The 26994-nt window shown below is 35.7% G+C and overlaps 1 protein-coding gene across 3 annotated transcripts in view; it reads left to right on the top strand.

Moving 5' to 3' along the window:
• The first annotated feature begins 2727 nt into the window (after positions 1–2727).
• Positions 2728–26994, top strand: part of MS3_00003002 (3-hydroxy-3-methylglutaryl-coenzyme A reductase) — a 38025-nt gene continuing 13758 nt past the window's right edge. Inside the window, exons 1-10 of one of the 3 annotated variants that reach the window (XM_051210680.1) lie at positions 2728–3091; positions 5114–5671; positions 5712–6013; positions 8667–9198; positions 12184–12309; positions 17322–17540; positions 17926–18054; positions 19923–20089; positions 24501–24660; positions 26777–26899. In XM_051210680.1, the coding sequence (XP_051070697.1) occupies positions 5243–5671; positions 5712–6013; positions 8667–9198; positions 12184–12309; positions 17322–17540; positions 17926–17946 (1629 nt within the window). In that variant the 5' untranslated portion in view covers positions 2728–3091; positions 5114–5242 and the 3' untranslated portion in view covers positions 17947–18054; positions 19923–20089; positions 24501–24660; positions 26777–26899. Of the gene's footprint in view, positions 3092–5113; positions 5672–5711; positions 6014–8666; positions 9199–12183; positions 12310–12385; positions 20090–24500; positions 24661–26776; positions 26900–26994 lie in introns of those variants that run through there. The other 2 variants (XM_051210681.1, XM_051210679.1) reach the window with 2 other exon arrangements.

Here is a 26994-nt window from a genome sequence, read left to right as displayed (position 1 = left end):
AAGTTCATAACCTCGAGTTTAACAATCTTGAGGAATCCATATGGTGCTCTGTAAGAATGTCCAGTACTTCGAGGTGTCTAGTCGGAGTCATTTACAGGAAGCCAACTGCCGACATCGAGTACGATAGTCGTATGCTGGAAGGACTATCCCGCTCCACCCGTCTCGGTTTCACACGCATCCTGATTCTAGGGGACTTTAATCTCCCTAGAGTCAACTTCGCGGAACACACGTATACTGCAGGCGACAACTCAATTGAAGCTCGGTTCTTCAACCTCATCGATGACTTGGGATTGTACGAAAATGTGAGGTCGGCAACTCGTTGGAGCAACAGTCAGACGCCATCGCACTTAGACTATGTATTCACAAACGAAGAACTTCCAGTTGACAACCTCTCAATCTTGGCTCTCCTAGGAAAAAGCGATCATGCCGTAACAGCCTTCATTTTTGTCAGCAAAACTGAGCTAATATATCCCACCAACAACATGTGCTGGAATTTCGAACGGTCGAATGTGTCAGCTCTACACGACTATCTACAACAGGTGGCTTAGGATGTTCACCCCCAACAAGATGTGGACGGTCATTGGGACTTCTTACTGCACACGCTCTTATGTGCTACAAAGCAGTCAGTTCATCAAACCGTCCCCAAAGGCTACAAGCAACCTGCAATCATTAAAAACCGCACTTTTCGCCTGCTAAGCTACAAAAGGCACTGTTGGGCAGAATACGAACAAACTGACAACGACGGAGCGCACAGGCAATATAAACATATCAGGAACATATGCACGAAGGCTATAAGAGAAGATAGGCTTCAGTATCAGACAAAGCTTATGGACAAATCTTCCTGTAATCCTAAAAGCTTATTCCGTTATGCAGCCTCTCTGCGTCAAGCCAAAACTGGAGTTTCCCAACTGCTAGGTCCTGACGGCTCGACCAATAACGATGGCGGCACCGCTAACCTTCTGGCTGAACATTACTCCCAGACATTTCAACCGACCGACACTAACTTTACTGATGACAGTTTCGTTTGCAATTCCACAGGACTTTCCGAAGTGAACCTAAGCGCTGACTTGGTGTTCCAGAAACTGCAGCACTTTAGATTAGACACTTCTCCTGGCCCGGATATGGTTCATTCGGCCATACTGAGGGAAGCAGCCTCAATCTTGGCAACGCCGCTTAGCGTGATGTTCTCACACTCGCTAAGTCTAGGAAAACTACCGGAAACTTGGAAACTGGCTCACATCATACCAATTTTCAAAGGACGTCGACGCAGCGAACCTTCAAGTTACCGACCGGTGGCTCTTCTCTCAATAACCTCAAAAATCATGGAGTCCCTGATATGCGGTGGTATAAATGACTATTTACTATCCTCAAATTTCTTCTCACCCCAACAGTATGGTTTCAGGAAGGGGTACTTTGTAATATCAACCTGCTGACTGCGGTGGACAGATAGACAAGCATCATCGATCACAAGGGGGAAGGTTGATATCATCTACCTAGATTTCTCAAAAGCTTTTGATAAGGTTAACCATACATGTCTTATCAATAAGCTCAAACAATTGGGTATCAGACCACCTCTAATCGATTGGCTTACTTCATACCTAAAAAATCGACACTTTAAGGTTAGGGTTATTTTCGCTTTATCTCAGGCTATGGAATGTCCTAGTGGGGTCCCCCAGGGCTCAGTACTAGGACCTCTTCTCTTCTTGATCTACACAAATGATCTTCCTCAACAGGTAACGTCAGACTTATTACTTTTTGCCGACGACGTGAAACTTTGGAGAGAGATACGCAACCAAGACGATATACAGGCACTTCAGGAGGATCTGACTCGACTTCAAAGTTGGGCAGACGATAATGGACTTGCCTTTAACACTTCAAAGTGTAAAGTAGTCCATCTGCGACATGTCGCAGACTACAGTTATAACTTAGGCACCTCCTCTCTAGTAGTATCCTAAGTCGAAAAAGATTTAGGAGTCCTGGTGCCCCATGATTTGAAGTCTTACGCTAACTGTGACAAAAATGCCTTCCGAGCAAACCTTGCACTGGTAACGTTGAAGCGCATTTTTGGACAGTTTGACGGACGAACTTTCCATACAATCTTCAATAGTTTCATCCGTCCCCATTTAGAGTACGGAAACATAGTATTTTCCCCTCGCTCCAAAAGGCTAAGGACACTGTGGATCGTATCCAACGGCGAGCCACGAAATCACTTCGAGGACTCAAATTTAGACCTTATGAAGAGTGCCTCCAGTCACTTAACCTTTACACATTAGAGTATATGCGTCTTAGAGATGACCCTCTGATGGCTTACAGTACCTTCAAAACTTCTGGTCATCCTCTCAAACACCTACGTAAGCTTAGTCTCAATACTGACCCGAGGGGTAACACCCATAAATTGGTGACACAACATAGCAGAACAGACTGTAGACACAACTTCTACTCCTTGAGAGTTGTCAAATGCCGGAATTTTCTGCTGGCCAGGCTAGTCCAAGCGACTTCCCAGGAGTCCTTTAAGAGGCAACTTGATCTTTTTTTAAGGACTAAGGATAGTATCGCACTATGATTTATTAATTTTTTTTCCTGTTTTACTGTTGACATACCTAGGTTCCTGCCTGGAGGATTTGGTGATCCCCTGCTACTAGACACGGAAGCCTGTTAAGTGGAAGCTTCTTTTATTCCGTCCACAACCATTTGAACCATTTGAACCATTTGAAGGGTTTGTCACTAAAGGCGGCAAAAACAAGAAATTACGCACCAGGCGGTATAGTAACGTGAAGTACTTCTCCAGACAATCTTTACGATGAAGCTAAGAAGTAAAGTATCCGAAGGAACCACATCACACTGATATCACTGCTAGCCAAGGAAAATACTACCATTTCAGTATTTCTAGACAGATGTCTCCCACTCTGTCCTTTCGTACCATATTCTCAATGTTCATTCTTACGTATTATCATTTTACCGCAGTATTTCACGTTCTGTCGGTATTTTCTACATCATGCTAATGTGGCATTGCGACTTGTGCTGACTCATGTTCGACAGGTTACCCGTTGATAATGACACTGAATGCTAGTATTACGAGAGACATTTGTCAGTAAGTTTAGAACGAAGATTCGCGACATGGTTTGGTGCCTTTATTTCTAGAAGTATAATTCACTAGTGTGACCTATTTCAGTTGAGACTGATCGAGTCCAGTGGTAAATGTAGTCGTAAACACTCGGAGAGTCGACACAATTCATTGAAATTCCATAGGTAAAGACACCGGTTGTTAACTGAATACTTCGGTTACAGCTGATTATTTAAGCTAGTTTAGGATGGATTTCACGAAAAGCAAGTGTGCATTAGTGTAGTCTGGTATTCATTTATTTCACAAGGTTCGCTTCAATGGATTCGTACGTGTTATCTCACATAAACGTAATTGGTTACTCAAAGTACCCATTTACTCGAATGCACTGGTCATAAACAGCCTGTATCACATCCTCATAAGTCTTGCTAATGCTTTCGACAACGATATTCGTGCTTTCCTAAGACATGTGTATCTTGGGTTATCTAATTGAAGTACTGTTAATTAACATGATGTAGCACAACTATTATGTGAGAATACCGAGAAGGCTTTGTTCGTCTCGTTAACGTTTAGGTGTGGAGTCAGATTTCTGTAAGCGCAACGACGTATTTTTATTAGGGTTCTTTTTGAGTACCGTTTCTATAATGGTCAGGAAGTTCGTCACTGTTCACTGAATCGATTGATTTGTTTTGTGATAGGAGTTCCGGCTTTTATATTGGTTTTACCACCATTTGCTGTTATTCAATGTTTAAGTGCAATTTAATAACGTCACCTGCATTCACTCATTCAGGTACGAAATAAGCCCATTAATCAACTTATCTGCCAGAATTATCAACTTATGTAAAATTCCACTTTCGTTTTTCTTAACTGAAGGTCAGGTGTTTGAACCACTTATCCACTGTTACTTCCTAAAATATATTTCTACATCATGCAGCCTTTCCTTGAATCAAGACGCAAGTCCAGATAAATTCACAAATATATTGAGTTTCTGTACCCTTACTAATTCAGGTTGCAAAATAAGTTTTCTGTTGTCCGACCAAGTAAAAAGTCCTGTAATATTTAATATATCTAAGAACGATACACTTTAGTCATATCGTATCGGACTCAAGTGAGAGTATGATGTAAACTAGTACGTGCTTGGTTTGTGGTCGACTTATGATTCCTTGAGTAGAAAGCTAAGAGCGAAATCCTTGTAGTATGAAAACCAACATATGAAGGATTAAAAACACTAAGACAGTGTAGAAAGGGAAACTCATTCAAAGAGCTTTTCGTTTGTGCTTTTATGCTTTTTAAAACCTTACGTGGGAAGCGAAAGGAATCCATTCCTAAAGAGAAAGATGTGACACAAACCACGTATAGGCTCATGTAATAAGCTGCACTTCATACTTGTAAGGACTGGTGGTTCTTACGGACTAAGCTTTCGTGATATTTATATTATCTTTGGTCACTGGATTGTGATGTATATCTTAGGAAATAGAGACGCCAAATATATTTCCAGCCCTTCTCATTTTTAACTAATTCCATGTCGTTATAGTTGAATATTTGAAACTTGGTTTTTCACCTAGCAGCAAAGACCTATAACTTGTTACATTTACTCTTGAATACTAGTTTTAGAACAAGTAATTGATTGCTTAGTGGCGTTCTTTAGTTAACTTCAGGTGATATTAGCAACAATAAATAAACCAAACATTGTTAGCTTTTTCTAAATGTGTTCAAGTAACCAAATCTGGTTTTGAGAAGTAAAGTTGCTTGTGAGTCGCTATTATCTGTGACTATACACAGTCGAACCTTGAGATTGCGTACGATATTTTTACCAAGTGCTTAATATATTTGAGTGATAAAACCTCAGACAAATGCATATAGGGATACTTAACTCTGAAACATAATAGTAAAATAAGTATTTGGAAGAGGCTTCTGTGACTAATTTTACTTCTAACTTCTTTTTTTCAGCATGTCAGTAGACTTCCCACTCCTATTTACTCATTTTGATTCTCGTACATTAGTCCGTTCACTTTTATTTCATGTTCATTCTTTTATTTTCTTTTGTTTTAGATTTTAATATTAACTGGATTTGAACTGTCCACAATTATACTCATTTGCTTACAGGGAATCTGAACATTCGTAGAATACGGAACGTTTTACTGCTTGACTATTCACCTGTAGGCTTTTATATTCTAAACTATGAATATGCTCAAAATACCAAATACTGCACTGTTATTTTTCGACTATTTTTCAACCGGAACCTTCTTCATACTCTTGATTTACCTCTTTACCAGACTTTGTACACACTTGCTTTATTTTCCGTCACTAAATTGTCATTTAGATGTGATAATTTATCAAAGCCGTGCCGTTATCATTTTTCTTGTAGTATTTATATACTTCGTTGGTGTTTTGACATGCAAAATAAACGATAAATTTTTGGTCTATACAATGCTGAGGAATAGAAGACGGTTAAATACTCTGTTATATACACTTGTCCTTTTCACTTTCGCCCTATGCTCATTGTGTTCAGTTATATTTGTACCGTATACCAGCTTTGCTATATTTCTACTCTCCACCTCGGTCTTCTTGTTATTTTCAGACTTGTCTATATTTTTGATTGTACTGGAGGTAAGCTGTTCATTTTCGACTTCAATCACTTTATTTGTAGTACTATTTATTGGAAACTGAATTGTTGAATTATCAACATGCTAAACGCCATTGTTTACTCAGTCATTTATTTTCAAACCAATTATTTGTGGATCATATACTTGGTATGTTTCTAAAAACTTCTTTGTTCAGCATCAGTATCACATCGAAATACGCATACTTGGAAAGTATCTTTAAATCTACTTTGATGGAGCAAATTATATACATTGTGATCATATTTGTTTTCCTACCATCATTTATGAGGATATTTGCGTCATATGCGAAAAGAGTGCGCGGTAAACAGCAAAAGTGCTTAGTATCGAAGTCAGTGATTTTGGACTTTTTCTTTTAACTTTCCGTGTATTTTTTTGGCTTTATTTTGCTTTGATATGTCCAAAAGTTGGTGATCAAAGGATGCTAAACAATTGTTTCAACCTGTATTAGTATCTAACCACTGTAATGATCCATAATAGTTACTCAGTGAACTAAAGCAGTTGGCTCAAATGACGTATCTAGTATTTACAACGCTAATTAAATTGCGATATCGTACAAAGTTACCCGCTTCTGTGACTTATGTTACTATCATTGAAAAGTAGTTAATTATCAGAAGTTTTCAGGACCTCTTTAGTTCACTTACTGATTAACATCAAAGAATAAATTCAGGGTCTGACGTTTCTACGGCTTTCAGTAAAATAGAATGGAATATTTAAAATAACGTTTGTCTAAATTTGAACCAATAGTTTCACAATAGTTGGGCGTCTACATTAGGGAGTAGGATTGTATTTGTAAAATCTCAGCAACTGAGTTTTAAGTCAATCCAGTGTTTCGCTCGGTAATCTGGTCCAAGCCTTTACAAGGAAATATAATCAAACATCAAAATTGTCGAAGACGAATAAGTACATGGTTCTCCGGTTAACTGTACCATAAACAGGTCATCTAATCATGTTAACACCGTTGAAAGTAAGAATTTGCTGTAATGCGTAGAGAAAGGTGTGTTAAGATAACAGTTGTATTTGTAAGTGGATCTGAGGTAAGAGAAGAAATTTCGCTGATTACATATCACTTCTTATCGATGAATTTTCTGATGAAAACAGGAAATTTCTGTCGCTGATACGAGTCAAACACGTTACAGCATGCATTAAATGAAGTTAAATAAGAATAAGAAACGTTTTTGTTATTGTTTCGCCTCTGTTTGAGAAGCTTAAAATATGGTTGTTACTGATGTAATATACGGTCCAGTTGTCTGACTCGTTTTTAATAGTTGGTCGTTATAGTTTGTATTCAACCATCTTAGTCAAATTCGATTTTATGTTGCTCTCACGACAGTAAAATGGATTTGTTTTTATTTGTTTACCGTGAAGTATTTTAGTGGATTCTTTCGATAACCTAATTTTTGACGTACATAGAAATATTGAGACCAAAGTTTAGGTCAATAAGTAAATGCCCATGCAATAATTATCACATTTTTCAAAGATTGTTCGTATTGTCCAAAGATTATACAATTGGCAGGTGGAAGTTATGCTAGTCGTTACTGTCTCAATTTTATTGATTAGCTTGTTATTTTATTGTTGTTCATTAAATTTCATTTACCACAAGTTTTATTTAATTTTCGGGAATATCAAGTTTTTATTTCTCTAAAGCTTCATTTTCCTTACGAAAACACCAACCATATGGATATGTATACATTTACGTTTCCAATTTATTGTGTATCTATCCGTAGATATACTGTATACATGACGTTTCAGAATCCGAGCATTCAGGAGTATCGACAATCGAACTCTTGTGTTGACTTCATTCAGTGTTATCTACTATAACTACCTAAAAATCCTTGTTTCATCATATATAATGCATTGATGCACCTTATTATCAACTTGATAATAGCGAACCAACGTCCATTGCTTCGAGAAAATTATTCACTATTTTTTTTAAATAAATTGGAAATTTGTTGGAAACTTGCTTTTAATTCTCTGCGAATCGAGCTTAATTCACAGTAACCGATACATCTTTGCACAATATTCTGTGTTTTGTTCGTCTTAAGGTCATTCAATCAGTCAAATTGCATATAAGGATATAATACAGGAAGAAAGAATTAGTTGGTAGAAAGAAAGATATGAAGCGATTTTAATCTCTTAGTTTAAGGGAAGGCAGAGAGTGTATACACCTACGCCATTGTGGTCGATTCTGGGTCATGTCACCCAGAGTCTCCAACCATTGGTTACGATAGCTATGTAGACCCCAACCAAGTAGTCTGTATCTACCAACATGGCTGAGACTAAAGGTTATTGACTTCAAGCACTGACGCCACGTTTTGGTTTGGCCTCCCCTAACCTTCTATCTATCTCCAACATCAGTCAGCATTGCGTTCCGTGGTAATCGGTGTTCAGGCATGCGTAACACGTGGCCCAACCATCACATTCGATGAAGATTCACCTCATCAACTGATTTACCATCATTCCCTAATACCCTGCGTCTAACCTCACTATCACTTACCCGGTGATCCCAGCAGATACGAGCAATATTTCTAGGACATCTGTGGTCAAATACTAGTAACTTATGAGTGTCTTCTATCCTCAGTGGCCATGCTTCGCTGCCGTAAAGTAGAACAGAACGGACTACCGTGCAGTATACTCGTCCCTTAGTTGATAGACGGATATCTCGCCTTCTCTATAGGTGACGTAAGTTGGCAAAAGCCAAACGAGCCTACTGAATCCGTGCTGAGATTTCGTCAGACACCAACCCATTAGGGCTGATCAAACTTCCAAGATAACTAAAGTTGTCGGCTCGTAGTCCACTGTACTCCCTATCCTCAGTTCAGGTGTTGACGCAGGCCAACCCTGGAGCAACAGTTTGCATTTAGAGGGGGAGAAAGGCATACCAAACATCCTGACATTGTTGCTTAGTGCTACCAAAAGGTGCTCTCACACGTTTTTTTATTTCTCACATAATGTGCTCAATATTCTTTTTATCTTCATTTTAGTAAGTGGGTATCCAGCTCAACACGAAAGCGTAGACATTCATACTCATCTGACCATTCTTATGTGGAGTATCGACGTATGAGTACCCACAACCTTTCTGGTTATGATGTCAACCCGAATCGTTCTGTTAAGTGTTGGTCTACCACTTTTATGGTATTTGTCAGCTTGATAATACTTCATTTAAATAATCAGTATTCTGAGCGAATTAGTTCTTTCAAGCACAATTCAAGTGAGAATGAAGTTTTTCCTATCTTATATAATGTTACTGCTTATGAAGTAACTAGTATCTTCCGTTTCATTTACAATATATTGCACGTTATCAATGTCAATATGGTGGTCTACTTGTTTCTCGGATTGCTATTATTTAAGCGTATCAGATTGAATAAACCTACTAACTCACAATTACGTAACTTGAATATCCCTAAAATAAAAGAGACCTTGCTTAGTGACCAAGTAAAGCAGTCTCCAGAATTTTTGAAGAAATTAAATGATGTTCCTCTTCAGTCAAGAAGACGGATATACTGTTTACGTAAAGTAAGTGTTATAGTTTTCACGTTTAATGTACTTGAAAAACAAATGATTTTTTTGTAATTTATTTACATAGAACTAATGCTTATTACAGCATTTAATAGGTTTCAGTGATTTGCGAAAATATGTCAACTAAAATTAATTAAACACTGGATGAGCTTGATAATGCCACTAATTTTCATTTTGTAACAATTTCAAATTACCTGCATTGGTTTTCCGGTATGTTTCGGATTTACAGTGACTTCATAGGATATTCTTGATAATAAACTTTTGATAGCGAAATCTTTAATTCAAAATAGGTTATTAAAGGATATCAAATAGATAACCCATTCATCTTTGTCCTTTACAGTTTGTTTAGTTCTCGAATTCGAAACTCCTAACTGTCTGTTTACCGGGGTCTTTTGGTATGGGGTTTGTGAAGACATGATTGAAATTTGATAGTTTGATTCTCAGTATTATGACTAACATTGTCACTACCACTCATGTTAGATCTTTAACGTGGATATCTGACATTACATATAGGTAGTAATTATCCTATTCAGTTTATACCGTCAGTTTCCCATTTAATTAACTGAACTGTTGGTTGGTTCTATGATTATTTATTATCAGATCCATCAGTTGAAATTTAACTCCTCTTCACTCTTATGAGTTCCTTATTATGAAAGCTTTTACAACAAACGACTTATTGTTAGGTAATACCGTAGTAATTGTAGGTGTGGTGTGTGCCACTGATGTCGACAGATATAAGTAGTATGTACCATCAGTCGAAAGTGAGATACCTGGCGGCAGAAGGTTAAGAAGATCTAAGAAAAGAGAACGAGAACATAATGATTGGTGTGGGAACAAAGGAACAATGAAATCTGAGAGATTTGACTGATATTTTGAAAATGAAGTATTTACTGTATGGTTCTCGGATTTAACTAAGAGATTATGTAATTTTGTGTTCAAATACATTCGATTGTTCCCACTTGTGTTCTCATTAACTATAGTAAGTACTTTTCACCATTTAATGTTGAACTTATCTTTTTACAAATAATTTTCGGTTTATTTTATCAAGTAGGGTCTACAGATTTTCTGATAACCATTGTCTTCTTATTACACTATCGAGATTTTCTATAGTCTGCTATGCCGATAGTACCGGGTTACTACTTTCTAAGCTCCTGTTTCATAATCGACCATATAACAGATCCATTATGATATACTACCATAATAATATGACTTGTGATATTCTAGATATATAAGAATCAGATATTAATTGCTTCAAAATTTGACAAAAGACGATCAATACTCAGTTTCGAGTTTTTTATTCATCGGATTCTACTGATATATCGCTTTAGCTATTTCACTCATTCTGATAGTTTTATTTGCAATAATCGATCCACATATTTTATGATCTTATTACTGAGAAAGGATAAAATGATTTACATCATACGACATAAGTGAAATAGTGTATTTGTAATGCACGAAAACATAGGTGGGGACAACCGATTTGTTTTAATACGAAGTTACAGAGTATCTGGGTAAAATATAAGAGCCATATAATGAATACTTCATTTGTAAGTTTCCATCATTTGTCCTTCACATTCTGTACGATTCTTCAAGTTTACAATTCCTTTTCATTTCCTCTTCTATTCTCAACTCAATCTTCTTAGCATTCTGATGCCAGGTTTTCCACTTCCTATTGGTGTTACGTACTACTTCTATCGACAGACATATGTAGCATACACCACATATTGACCATTTGAATTACTATTGGTATTATCATTATTATTATAAACTTCTTCACCAGGTACTTGGGTACAAGCTAATGATTCTTTCAGGTTGTGGGGTGGAGTTCGAACCTGGGACTGGGTGAATGGAGGTTGAGCACCTTATTCACTAAGTTACTTTGCAGTGATGTAAAAAGAAAAAAGTCTAATAACTTAATAGACTTTTATGTGAAAAGTTTATGTTTATCCGCGAAAATTAGCACATATTACATACCAGATATGCACTTTACGAAACTGAAACAATGTTTTTGTCAGAGTTTTCGCTAAAACAGTATTCTATTTTTCCTTGGTAAATTTGGATGATCCCGCTTTTTGTATTAAGCAGAGTGTGGGATTTCTCATACTCGATAAAAGAGGGAATAGTAAAATTAGGATTTTGTTTGGAATTTGTAAAGTGGTTTAAACGTATTGAAAAAATGATCGAAAGAGCAGAAACTATTAGTAAGAAGTAGTCAGTGGTATCACTCATAATCCTATTCATTCTCATCTAATTTTCACTATTTTATGAATTGTAGTCGTATAAATCACTCTATGCTCATTTTAAGTCGTGAACAAGTGAATGAAAGCCATTACCATAATTCATAGTATATTTTACAGGGTTATATCAATAATACATTGGTTATAGTTGGAAAACTGATTATTCGACATATTAAGGAAGTAACATTCACTTATTAACTCTGCTTCCCAGTTCACGCTTTATTCTATCAACCGAACTCAGCTTTCCAGAACCAATTTATAGCAATCTGCCTATCATAACAATGTGTACAGTAGGCTTTAATCTTATTGAGATTCAGTTTAGTGAATCGAAGCTGCATATATAGTATAGTTTTAAAATATTAACTAATCTCTGGCTACTTGGGGAAGTAGTCGGTAAGCAATAATTACACAGGTTCCTTCATTTTATTCAGGATACTCGAAATTCGCAATGATGGCGTCTATTAATTAAATAGTAAAAAGTGGTTTCGCCAATAATAAATCTTTCATCAACTACTGGCTACTTTGTGAACAATACCATACTCACTGAAGTTTGTAAATCATAAACTTATCTAGACACTCGGCCATATGACATCATTATATGTTATTGTTGTCTTTAAACGACATGAGACTGGTCAGGTAACCCATTGATTATAGATCTCCGAGTTCGTTTATATAAGCTTCAGTCGTAAATAACAAATGAGAACGAAGTAGTACATCATGGTAAAACTTCTTAATTACATTTCAGGACGACGACTATATCGATAAAAACGATTCCTCGTCTGTTTCTACATTTTCTAATACGTATAAGAATGTCAATGAACGCCCATCCAATGTATTGGACTTGGATATGTTGACTGAAAAGATTAAGCAGGTAAACACGTCTACTCACGTATTTTAACATATATATATATATATATATATATATATATATATATATATATATATATCGGATTTGCTTTCTTATTTGTCCTTTAAATTCAGACTATTAACTTCCATTAAATTATAGTTGTGGTAATAACTTCCGAATTCCACTATATGTCTTGAAGTTTTGTCCATATTCTTCATCTTCGTTATTTCCCACTACAAAACCAACGAAAGATCCTCTCAGATTTTGTTGTGAATCCAAAAACTAATTTTCCTCTTATATTATTGGGTCCCGTGTGACCTGGTTGTTTAGCAATAGAAGCAGATGCTTGTCAGATCCGGAATTGTGTAACTTTGTTCAGTTCAAACCAGTGGTCTTTGCTCAACGACAGTGAGTAACGACCGAAATATCTTGATTATTGGTCTATGAGCTCTTTCCAACCTCGATGTTTAATTACAGATCAAAAACACCAAGTTTCTATGATTCTCTATTATCTACTGTTTATTATGAGTCGATTCATACGACAATATACAATACCTGACTATACACCAACACAAATAAGGTAAAACATATCTATTAACAGTTTATGTGTCAAACGAAAGCATACAATTAAAGGAATATAAAACGAGGCACCACTCCAAGCATTTAATAGTCATACAATAATAATATATCTAACAGTCCATGTTGGCGGGATATAGATTAGATTAAAGCACTTTCGTGCGGGATTGTGTTGGGGCACGCTGATTGGCTATTTCTCAACCAATCAGCGTTAGTGGAGACTTGGAGAAGACTAGAATATTCTTAGATGAAAATTGTAAATACACTAACGTTCTTCTTATTGTGATTCCTCCTTCCATTCAACGTTTTTATTAGGAATATAATTACGTCCCTCTTCAACCGTGTTCTGATTTGGGGACTTGTCGAGTGAAGTATTGTTCAAGAATACTAAGCAATAAGAATAGCTGGGTCGAAATGAGAGTAATTATAACAGTGGAGACGAGGAAAAAAGAAAGCACACTTAAGATGCGCAACATGGTGCACGAATGCGGATGTTGGAAACTATGACGCAATAGCTTAGCATCCACCGCTCGAGTTCACACTCTGTTTCAAGTACTTATTGTGATGCAGTTGCCAGCAGCATCCCAGAATTCATCTGTGACCACGAAAGAGAAAATACCTTCCTCACGTGGTTCAAGCGTTGGGAAGATACATTTAGAATAGAGTTTTGTAAGCAATACGACTCGATTGTTGATTAGTAATTCGGGAAGTAATTAATATGTACGCTACGCAGACCATATATTGCCAAAGTTACCTCTAGAGCTCAATTTCGAGGAGACAGTAACTAAATTGTAAGATATTCGGCGAATCATCTTCATTGTTTAGTATTCGATATCAGTGTTTAAATTTGGTGAAACGCGAAGGCGATGAATATGGTGCTCTAGCAGATGTCGTCAACATTCAAGCCACGCTCATTGATGGAAGATCAATTTAAATGCCTAGTATTCATCAAAGCTCCCCAGTCCCCACAAGGTGCTGAGATTAGGACTCGACTTTTAACTCGACTAGATCAAGATCCAAACATTACCAGTTCCTGAAGACTTGTTTGCTAAGCTTAATGGTGGAACATGTTTCGCGAAAATAGACTTCTCCGATGCCTATCTGCGAGTGGAAGTAGATAATGATTGTAGAGAACTTTTGACTATCAACACTCATCAAAGGTAAAAAGTAACATCCACACCAAGGTCTGAAATCAGTCTGGTTTTCTCAGGTTTGAATTTCTAGAGCTCTAGTTAGACGTCGATGTTATTGAAGTTAATAATCCTGACACTATGTATTTCGCCTATCTCCTGGATTGAGAGTGAATAATAGTCACGTCTTTTACCGAGACAGTTCCACTAGAAGCAGGATTTTTAACATCCGCCTCCTTGATAAGTTTCAACAATTGTTTACTGCTTATTATGGTTTCTGCTCTATCCATCTCTTCCGCTTTCTCTATTCATTACTGCTCACGATCATTGCGTAGGCTTTTTATGAGCTCGCATTTAAGCTGTTGCCGCACCTCATCATGTTTGAAGCCAGACGGAATGAGTTTCCGAGCGTCTGTCAGTTCGGTAGCCACCGCTGAATTCCACTTTTTTTCTTGACTTTTTCGTCTAAGTTACTGGTAGATATCACTGCTGTTTCCGAAGGTTTTTGGATATCATACTAAGGTATCTTGGTATGAATGTCACTTTGATGGTTGATCGACTCCTCTAGTTGTTCCAGAAATATCTTATTAACTTTTCAATCAACCCCATTAGATTTTGTTGTCATGGCTTTTCTGGGCCCAATAAGATGCAGATAAATACGTGCTTGAACTAGAGCATAATCTGAGTCTAAACATGTGTTCCAAAATGATCGACAGTCTACTATCGAACCTCCCCAACGATGTTTGATGGCAATGTTGTCCATTTGAGACCATCGTTGAATGGATTGTTTGGGTTGCCACGTCAAACGTTGTTTTTCCTTATGCTTAAAGTTGGCGCTTCAGTCAGTCAGTCAGTAACAACGTAGAACTTCGTACGTATGTACATCAGTTCCGCTTGCTAAAACTAGACGGTTATCCGGGCATATTACGTCAGATGGTCTCCATTTTCTGTTTACTGAGCCGCAACACCGTTAAACTCACCCAAGTGCTTTATTGATTGGTTTATCCTATCTACTTGAGCGTTCAAATCACTCACAATTATACGACATCAGAGTGTTTAGCTGTTTGAATGTTGGATGGCTTCCCATAAAATTCATTTTTAATTTCATCCCAGCTGCATTCAGTGGGAACGTGGATACCGAAGAGGCAACAGAATGTGTCTCTATCTCTTCGAATTTTTACTGTCCCATTTAGTTGAACGGCACTCAGGCGATTGTCTATTAGAATCCGGTCTAGGAGAACTTGTTCTTTAGAACTTAATTCTATACCTACAACAGCGAGCTCACTGGAAATACCAGTGGGGTCTCCAGATACTCGAGGAGTAAACCGTGCCGGTTCTTTATATTGTTAAGGTGATGTCAAATGAATAGCCGTACCTGTACCTTGTATGAGCGTTTCTGAGACACAGCGTACATCGATGGCTCGTGATTCTGGAGTCCTAGCTAAGTAAACCTTTTTTCTGAATGTTAAGACTCCGACATGTAGTTTAAAGCGTGGTTTTAAGAGACCAGCAATAACATTTAATGGACTGAAGTCATTAGCATTGGTGGCGCGTGGTGATAAAGAATACAGTTGTTACCTTGGACCCAGCTGGATGACTTGGATGTCATAGATGACCTTGCCCTTCTATCCTTTACACAGAAACAAGTGCAGACGAAAACAGCCAGTATGTCACCAACTTTTAAAGCACTATCCCTCAGAAAGCAAGATTCTAAAATACAGCACAGTGAGGACCAAATAAATCGAATTTGATGAATAAACTCTGTAACTAGTGATAGTTTTTAATTTCATGGTCAGGATTGCCGATGAGTTAGGAGGATCTGGTACAGATATGAAGGGAAGGATTGGAAAAGTAAGTGGAACATTGATGCGATCAAAGAATATATGTAACTCAAAACAACTGTCAGCGAATACCGGAGTCAGAAATCTTAATATACGTTAATACAGTACAATTTTATGGAGCAGAAACTTGTAGAGATGCTAAAACTATTATCAAAAAGGTACAGGTATTTATAAACAATTGTCTACACAAGATAACCCAGATCCATTGGTCAGACACTATCGACAATAACCTACTGTGGAAGAGAAAAAACCAGCTTCCAACTGAAGAAGAAATTAGGAAAAGACGATGGAGGTAAGTGGGACACATTGTAGAGATCATCGAAATGCATCACGAAGCAAACCCTAACTTGTAATTCTGGATGCGGGTTTCAGAGACGCCGTATACATCGATGCTGCGAGATTCTAGAGTCCTAGCTAAACAAACTTGTCCTGTCTGACAAGTTTTCACGTTTTTATCGTATCTCGTCGTTAATTTGTTACGCCTGGTCTTCACTGATTATTATGGTTTTCTCCCAAAATTCCCGCCGCCAGTTTGTTATGTAATCGATTATCACTTATACTTATAAAACAAGAAACCACTGCGATTGCCACGACGCGAAAGTAAGAACACCCAGATCGATACAAGTAAATATTTATTAACCCCAAAACACGACGACGACCCTAGTCGAAAATACACTCATTTTGATAAAATCACATATATGAAAAATACTTAGGTTTAAAAAATCGTATTCTACATGACATGCTTACCATAGTTCATGTTAATTTAATACAAGAATATCGTATGTTATACAGAATAAAATATCACACAGGAAAACAGAAACAAATACTACAGATTGAATTAAAATGGAAGTAATGTTGAACAAAAATCATGATGAGTAAATCAATCTAATTTTGACTTTTCATTCCGTCATATCACTTTTCTTCTTAATTCTTGTTAATATTGTTTGATCAATCATTTGCATCATACTTATTTCGGTAATTTTTTTGTCTCTCACCATTCTTTCGTTTTTACTGCTCATAAAAATATCTCAGAAAGTTCTTTAATATATGGTGAGCACATTTCTAATTGACATAATGATAACCTAATTGGCCATCTTACTGTTTACTTGGAGTCATTAATTACGCTTCCTACGTGCGAGGTCGCGGATATGCACTGTTGAAGAGTCCCATACAACGGTGAAACTGCCGTCCATATCTTCCAGGTCTATCTTAGACCATTTCATGATCTCACTTGTGAAAATACTACAACCTTCACAAATACCTTGTGCTTATATACTAGTCTGGTCGTATATGGAGTTGCTGGTAACCCAAAGGACTTGGTAATCACTTCTATGACCTCGGAACTGAATAATCTTGATCCATCAGTTATGGGGATAAAATTGTAGTGATAAGTTTCATTTTTCGATATCTTCGATTTTTCCACTTCTACTTCCCGTAGTTTTATTGTTCTGTCGTCAATAAATTCTTTATTATATATTACTGTATTTAGGGCTTGGGACATGAACTATCAGATACAGAGATTTTACAACTGATATCACATGGAAGGCTTAAAACTCGTGAATTAGAATCAGTCGTTCGCAATCCATTTCGGGCTGTTGAACTCCGTCGTTTAGATTTGTCAACATTTCTTAATAACCCACATATTATTGAACGCATTCCATACAAAGACTATGATTATCGTCTTGTATATGGTCAATGTTGTGAAGAGGTAAGGAAAATCATTTTTATTAGTATACTTCTGTGAGTTAAAAGATTCCTTAATACGGTGGCTTAGTGGTTATAATCGCTTAAATTTTAATCACTGAGTTTCAGATTCAGTCTCCTTTTGACCTACTTACGTCTAGGCAATTGAGTATTCTGATGTATGAAAAGTATGGTTCGAAGATTTAGTGCACGAACCTGTACTTGATTACTTATCTAAACTTCATATTTTAAAATAAGTACACCTGATATTTTAATCATGTACGTACAATTGAACAATAAGTTAACCATAAAGTCAGTTCTTGTAAAAGTTTTTCAGCTTATGTATCCGCTCAAATAAAACTCTGAATAACGTCGGTAGTTTATGTAACCCCTTGATTTCTTTTACTCAGGAACACCCGAATCATGTATAATGAAGAAGACAAATCCAAACTCAAGTTTCACTTAAAACTATAACTGTGTCCACAAATCAATGTTCAGTCTTATGATCATGTATGACCTCAAGTTTTTGGGATGATCTTGTAAGTTTTTGTGATCAGTAGTAATTGACCCAATGAACAAAAGAATTAGATAAAGAATGTAGAATAACTTGTAGGAAGGTTCCTAATTCGTTGATAGGTGATAATTGATTGATTTTCGTTTTAATTTTATTTTGAAAATTTGTTAACATTTAGCATCCTGGAAAAATTATTCATATTTCATCTGAGTATCTTTCAGATGAAGAATTGTTTAATAATTCTGAAATTGGCTGCATAATGTATATATTTGACTTATATTCAATGTGTGGAATAAATAATAATGTTGTTGTATTATCTACTTTTAATAAACTGATCTTTTTAATTAAAAATTCAAGGAATGGGACCTATCGCATTCAAATATCATTTATAAACTTTGATGTAAAACAGTGGCTATTTCCAAAATTCTTGTTAGTATTGTTCTAAAATTTAACAAAATACATGAATACTTTTGAATCATCTATAAAGAACGGGGATAAACAGGAAAGGTGTGGATTTGCTTCACAGTTAATATTACTAGGTTACATTTAATGTGAAATTAGTTAGTTTCCAATACACAACAAAGTTTTGGTCTTTTCATGCGATTGAGGTCTCAACAAATGCTATTACTCACTTTTGGTTACTTCTATACACTATTCATAGTAATCTGTTAACAAGTTGGTGAGTTTCCAAAATTTTTCAAATATATTGTTGCACAAATTGATTTCACAAAATTCTGGTAAATTTTGTCTTCTAAAGTTATCCAAAGGGATGAACTGTTCAATCACGAATGCATTTATGGAATACGGTGGTTCATTTATTCTCCATACATTTCATGCAAAATATTTTAGGCAGATTGTTAAAATAAATAAGTAAATTGAAACATACTTTAAACAGATCATTATTTAAATAGTGTACAACAGAATGCAAGAAAAAACCAGTCAAGATTTTAGTATTTAGCTTGCGATTCGCTTGTGAAGTTTAATCAATCAAGTCCGTGTTGAGAAAACCAACAGCATGTGTATAATAACGGTAAAAGAAACAAATACTGGTTGCTGTTTACGGGGGGAAAGATAGAACAAATAATCTATCAAATATCTTCACTACTACAATAGGCTCACAACATACCGTTCAGTGATTTGGAAGTATTTGTCATACTCATACGTGTGTTTTACAACCAATGCATTGGTTTTGTTTGATCATGTGTGATCCCATGTCAACTGTTAATCCTTAAAATAATACTTTTCAAGTTATTTATGTCGCTTCACATTTTAATATGGCAGATTTTTTATCGTTTCAGTTTTCTAACTCCCAAATCTAAAAATTCCTCAGTATCATTTATTTTTTTTAAAAAGTAGCTTTCTCAAGAATATCGTAATTATGTATCAACTTTGATGTATGCAACACCATTGTACACTACATATGTATATATGAAGGAAATCACGAGGTATAAAACTCACTAACGATTTCGAGTGTAATCAGTGTGTTGTCACATTCTCCACATTGATTAGTCGTTCATGTTTAAAAGTATGACTAAAGTTGATGAATTGTAAAACGTTTACATAAACTTGCCCTTTGGAATACTCGAAATCATATTTTCATCGTAAGAGATCCACACTCTTTTCTTTGTAATTGCAAACGCCTTAATAAATTACGATGTACTTTTGGAAACCAGAATAAGCACTAATATTGGGTTTAACATTTTCTATTTTATTTTTACACTTAGAAGTATGTTATGATAGAATAGATACTCACCTTTCAAACTATGGGTTATCAGTCCTATCAACTATGTTCATTGTGATATGGACAACTTATTTTTATCTCCACCAATATAAGTGGTTTTCTACCTAATTCAAAAATCTTAAATTTATATATTTTGGTCTGTTAAAATCCAGGTTATCGGGTACATGCCTATACCAGTTGGAAAAATTGGACCTCTTCTACTGGATGGTCGTTCTCATTACATTCCTTTGGCTACAACTGAAGGATGCTTGGTAGCCAGCACAAATCGGGGATGTCGTGCAATTTTTTTAGCTGGTGGTATCAAAAGTGTTGTCTATAGGTAAACTTGAAATTGTTCACTTTTGATCTATGTTTGGGTATTCAGTTCATAATATGTAAACCTTGTTTGTTGTTAGCTATTTGAATACTTTTATCGGGATCCCTCCCACCTTAGTGTTATGCTTGGGATTACTCGTGATGAAGGAGGATTGATTCACAACTTAAGAGAAATTCTCCCAATCCCTGAGACTGGGATCTGTGCCTTTTATCAATGAAAGATTTTACTTCGGCTACTCGTTTACTCTCTAAAGTGATATGTACTCTTGTATACGACCACTCATTTCCAATTAGTTTGAATCGTATTTAATTGAGGGAATTATTCGAAGCGTATCAATGGGTAGTACATTTAACCTTAAATCTAACCAGTTTATTGAATCGGTCTTCAGTAGAATTTAGGATGCACGTTCTTTTCTGTTTAGAACTCATGAGATGGATGAACCTGCATCCCAGTGTTGGTGTTCATAATAGGACTCGGACCCCAACGTTACTGAGTCAAAATAATTACTAGCTTGTTCAACATGTGTATTATGTTTACATTATTATCAAAATTTTTTAACAAAATCATTATATTAAAGCAATTCGCACAAGATACACATACGCTCTACCAAATACTAATCAAAACAATGTCCTCAATACCAACAAAGGGGTAATTTAAACCCTGATTCATAGCGATAACAACCCATTTAGTTATACCTCTGCGTGACCTGTCATATTGGATCTCTTTTATATAAATCAAACACATACTTCATATATTATATTCATATTATTTTAGATTCCATTTAATACTATATTTTAGCAATGATGAATTCAGCAAAATTTAATTTAATTTGCGTTTCATGTTTAAGAAGGCAAGTGTTAGTCAGGATCGTCACAAATTCTCGTTAATTACCATCTACTGTTAGTCATCAACAACCAGTTACTCTTACCTTAACCTTGATCATTTCGAAATACTACAGTGAAACTATTTTGATACTTGATAATTGTATAACATATGCTACTTATGTCAACAGACATAAGTAGCACACATCACCATTCAGAAGTGAAATGCCTGGCAGCAGAAGGTTGAGAAGATAGGATTGAAGAGAACAGGAATGTAAAAAGAGAGTAATTGTAATAAAAAGCGGAATGGAGGAATGGCGAAGTTTGTAAGAGACAATTTATGGAAGATGTGCAAATGAAGTAATTGATGTATGGTTTTCGTACTTTATGAAGACATGTGAGGTTATATATTTATGCACGTATCACATCTATCAAATATAAATAGATGTTTCAGTAATTGTCCGTTTTTATATGTATTATGACGACAAATATGAAGTAATTGAAGGGTTTAATCGATTTGCTTACCAAATAAGATAATCACTAAGGGAATTTTAGTGTGCAAACAGACGATTTGGATTCTGAATTGCACGTCAAATGTGTGTACAACACGAATAAACGCCTGCTGTGTTTTTTTAGAAATCCTATACATTTACTTGTTATATTGACTTAGAGGGAAGCTAAATGCAAATAACCATTGAGTTCTAAACACTATACTGATTTATACAACTCTGTTTACCATTTATTATTATTTGAACACATAAATATTGATACAAAGAAGCACCGGATACATATGCGCCACACACGTCACTTGATTCGTGTGTAGGCTGTGGTACTGCCCGGGTGCCCAGACCGAACCAGGGAGTTTTCTTACGGGGCCACGCTCGGAGCCTTCGACTTAATCCACACGGCAGTGGAGCAACGGAAGGAGATGCAGTCCCATGGTAACCGGTGACCAACAATAGGTTCATACGCCATTTGTTCCCTGGAGCCCATGTGCGCTATTATTTGGGAATCAGGGTTTTCCAACACCCTTAGGTGGAACCTCCGTGCTCATCAACCCGGTTAAAGTGCCAGACAATCGCTTTTCTTCCTCTCAATTTCGTAAACGACAACCCTGCCACGAGAAGGCAGTGAGTAGGACTTCCCAATCAGTGGCTGTATACGCATAGTCATATAAGAGCGTTTGGAGAGGGAGAGCTAACTCTCCCCAACCTTGGCCGTATCAGGGCATTTGGGGGCTTTAGGCTATCCATGTATAGTACAGGTTGATAAGTGTCTGTCGTTTGATAGAAACAAATGCAGTGATTTTGAATATATAATCGAATGGTCGATAATGAAGTTGTCAAACAACTAAGCCATCACCTCACACCTACTTTTTACAGTCTTTGAATATTAGTACGAACGGCTTAATTATTATCTAAATTTCTGTGATCTATGGGGTAAACTCTTTTGAAGTAATTGTACTTATTTTCTTTCCTACTCTATTTGACAAACTGGTTTCTTCATATTAATCATATGTGACTCAGTTAGTCTCATCTACACAAATGAAAAGATTGGTACCATAAGTAGTGATTGACAAACGTAAGTAAATTAGTTGAAGGTGTCTTTACAATTTGGTTGGGTCTAGAATGAGAATAGATAGACAATGCTCCTAATACTACGATGCTAGTTCTAAATTGAATAGATAGACTGACGACCTATATATAACAAAGTATCAGCAAGCATAACTACACTCAAATAAGAGGAAAGGGTAAAGTTGCAAAAGAGCTTTTACGCTTCTAGAAAAGACAGTGAAGTCAGCAAACATTATAGTGTATCCAATAATTCGTAACACAAAATAACCAATAGAAATAGGCGTGAATCACGTGACGTTACCACATTACACATTGTGAACAACTCCAAGAGAGATTAAGATTGCATTGATTTGGGTCAACTCCAGCAAAAAGGGATTTAATAAGGTTTATAGAAAGCTAACAGTTTGGTACATCTCGATTCTAACTATAGTATCGAGTCATCATTTTCATTTGTCTCGCAAACGCTAACCGTGAAATCTGTGTTACGTCTCAAATCAACAGCTTGTTGTACTGAGCATATAGTATTGAACAAAGCCATAAATAATAATAACAATGATCTACCTGCCCTTAACTATTTTTCAAACTATTTCCAGTCTAACCAACATCAAACTTCGCGTTAGATGGTATGGTATGCGCTTCTTACACGGACAGTATAAGTAGTGTGTACTAGGAATAGAAAGTGGAATGTTTACTAGCAAAAGATTGAAATGAAGAGAACAGAAAGAAAAATTAACAGTAATTGTAGTAACAATACAATTAGAACAATGATGAATTATGTAAAAGACAACTGAAGGAATATGTGCAAATGATCTATTCAATGGATGATCTTCATATTTTACGAAGGCACTTTGTAATTTTGCATATGACAATAAATTGGTCTACCGTACCCGAGTCTCTGTTCACTATAGTAGCAGTTAGATATACGTATTGGCTGTTTTAACCACCCAGTAAATGGATATTCATGATATTACCAACTGGTACATGTTATCTCTACTACTTCATACTCATCTTTTTCTGCCTCTTTTTGTTTCTTGTTGTAATACTTTTAATTAGCGTAGCAACCTATGCCAAAATTTCAGTCCAATATCCGGGATTCTTTTTTCTGATTGAATATTGTTGAAAAGAATTCACTAAATATATTTTAAACACATTTAACAAGCTATTCTAGAGTGAATACTCGATAAACCAAGTGCTAATCAGATCATTTGTAACTGTTCTATTTTCAAAGTACTAATGAGATACAAGGGCATTTTTTGAAATAATTATTTATAAATTGACGGGCGCATCTTACTTGTGTCATAATGGGAGGAGTACTGAAAAGGTTGAAACTTCTGGTACTAGTTTACAGATTATTATTTATGCTTTAACTGTATGATTAGTAAATAACCGCATCGTTGCATTTCAATATTTCCGTCATTGAAAACTTCCAATCGACCTGTCTCTATATGTTTTACTGTTCCTTAATTATTGCCAAATAATTATGTACTATTCGATTCATTCTCTTCCACTTGTGGCATGACTATGTTATGATTTCTTTTTTTGGCTATCCTGGTTGGTTGGGCCAGGTGATTAAAGTATACATATAGTAGTAGCTGACGGCTGAATTCGGACAGGAAATTGAGAAAAATTTACGTATAGCGGACCGACAGGAGTGTAGCTTAAACTGCATCAGGATTAACTGTGTACGTCAGAGCGTATAATTGATTAAGTCTATGACGCTATTCTATAGGCAGAGTAATAGATGTGAGATGGAAAATTTATGAATGGAATTCTGATAGGTGAGTCTAGCATGTGATATGTATTCGCATCTCAAGTCATAAAAATTTCGTCGTAATTAAGTACTGCGATATTGTTATTGTTGATACTCGTAGTAGATTAAGTTTCCTGTTTTGTTTTTCAAAATCTACAGATGATTCGCACATATATAATATGTATTTCCTGAAGAATGATTCTATACTCTATTTAATTACTACTTTTTTGTTTATACACAACTAACCCTTGATCTTTTTATATATTCAGAGATCAAATGACAAGAGCACCTGTTGTTTGGTTTCCATCAATTATTGATTCAGTGAAATGTATTGCATGGATTGATTCAGATGAAGGATTCCAAATTTTAAAATCAGCTTTCGATAAAACTAGCGCACATGTAAACTTATTATCAGTTTTTGCTTGTCCGGTAAGTAGCTTACTATTAAATTCTAATTGTATTTTACAACTAATTCAGGATTTAGATAAAGTAAATTTTGTTGTTTTATAATTGTTCGGAACACTCCATTCGATTTAGACAGTATATAAAAATACTGACATTAGTTGATTTGTTCAACACATCGTCTATTCATTAATGTCCTTAAATATGGTTTACATTCGTCATTTCAGCTATTGGTTTGACTTTGTCATAAGTGTTGCTTTTAATATTAATGGAATTGATGCACTTCAGTTAGATCTAATATTTAAAACAGTCACACCCTTTGATAAATTTGGATAACGCGATGAGAGGTCAAAGGTTGTCAGAATTATATGATATATTTGCGTAATATATTTCAAACCACCTGATCACACATATGCTTGTTAAAACATTATATATGGAAAATTAAAGGTCAACTCGACAAGTTAAAAGATAAGAGGAAAAAAGATAATAAAGTACGGAATGTGAAAACCACTATGGATTGTAAATCAGTATTATCACGGTGGGTTAAGGGTATGAAAATTTTTTTGAATGCATAAAGGGGGGTTTCAGTTTTCGTATAGCCAAGTATTCAATAAACCTTAGTCTACGCTATTGAACACTTTTGCATAAATCTACGAAGGCTGACTTGATGTCAATCCTATGACCGGTATCAACCAAATGTCCCGCAATGAAGGAAGATATTTGTGTATTCTGTGATCTCATTTGGCCATTAAAATTCATTTGTTTTTTTTCAAACGTTTAGGTATATGTTCAGTCACCCTTACTTGCAGATCATGATTGCTCCTCCGTATGTATGCTTTTCCACGCATGCACTTAAACTGATGGATTCATTAGGATGGAACACAATCCCTTAAGTTCTATTTGAGTTTTTGGTGAAGCATAGACCTTGATTCTTCGATAGTCATGAATTAGGTCGCGTAAAATTTCTTACTGATAGCTAATTTAATTATTGGTTTCATTGTAAAACTATTTAAGTCACCTCTGAATGGTAGGGTAGTATAGACTTTTTTGGTGCCGAAACTGTCGGGTGTCTCATCACATTGTTACCTTTTTAACGCTTCGTTAACTTTAATTAATAACCTTTACTCGTCAATGTTTCCGCTAAGAGCTTTACTTCTCCCTCAACAGTATCGCTAGTATGAATACGCCTGATCCTATTGAATAAGTCCTTTATTAATCCACATTTGTACCGGATTAGACAGTGACTGTGAAAGCTAAGATATCTTCCTGTTCATTTTGACTCTCTATATACAAAACATTTGATAAAATCATCATCTCTTCTACTGATTATTACGTCTTCTCATCACATTATTTAAATTTCTTGATATACTAAATAATCCCCTGTATGACATTATGGTTGAAATTTTTGAAGGGCTCCAAAAGTCGAACAAACTCTTCATTCATCCTGAGGTTTTAGCTGTCGTTCAGTTGATGTCAATCCATGATGAAAACTCTCTAAACCTATGCATTTTACTCATGTATTAGCGCTCACATTTTTGTATGTCTCATTTGTGTTGCTATATGTTTAAACATAAGTTGATCGGTTCCACACTAGTTATATAGTGTTTGTGCGACCGATGAGACTAAATTATTACGTATCGATGGTGAGAAATAATGACTTCCTAATGATAGTTCAGACAACATACCACGCAAAAGTATTTGGTGTTCCATCTGATGAAAGCTAGATTTTAGTTTACTAAACATTTTTGGTTCATATGCTTAAAAATAAACTAACCATCTGTTACAACTATGACCTATCACTTTAAACTAATCCTTATTTTTTTATTTGAAGAAAGTACAACATCACTTTCGGTTGTATTCATTTTCATATTCTGTCCACTCGTCATGTGATTTCAACAGACATTCTAAAATATCCAAGGAGCTCAAATTTCAACATAATTACACAGAAAAATTTATAGTTAAGTGTGAAAATTCATTGTTGTACCGGAGTTTAAGATTATTGCTGCAAGCAACTAAGTTTCTTTAGCAAAACAGATACCTATCTATAGAACCGTATTTACATATTTGGGCCTTATCCAATTACTATCGTGTATTGAATAAAAGTCTCCATGTCAGTATTTATAGTTCTTTCCCTTTTGTACAGGCTGGTCGATATATTCATATTCGATTTGCTGCACGTACAGGTGATGCTATGGGTATGAATATGGTTAGTAAAGCCACTGACAGTGCTTTGCATTGTCTACAAAAATATTTCAGTAATATGCAAGTAAGTGGGTTTATTATTTTGGTGTTCTATGTCATATACGTACCGACGTTTGATTCTATTATATTACCGCACGAAATTCTATAATTTACTTCCCC

This window comes from Schistosoma haematobium, chromosome ZW (genome assembly GCF_000699445.3).
Source record: "Schistosoma haematobium chromosome ZW, whole genome shotgun sequence".
NCBI lineage: Eukaryota > Metazoa > Platyhelminthes > Trematoda > Strigeidida > Schistosomatidae > Schistosoma > Schistosoma haematobium.
Note: the sequence above shows the minus strand (reverse complement) of the source record. Positions and strands in the feature narration are given on the sequence as shown.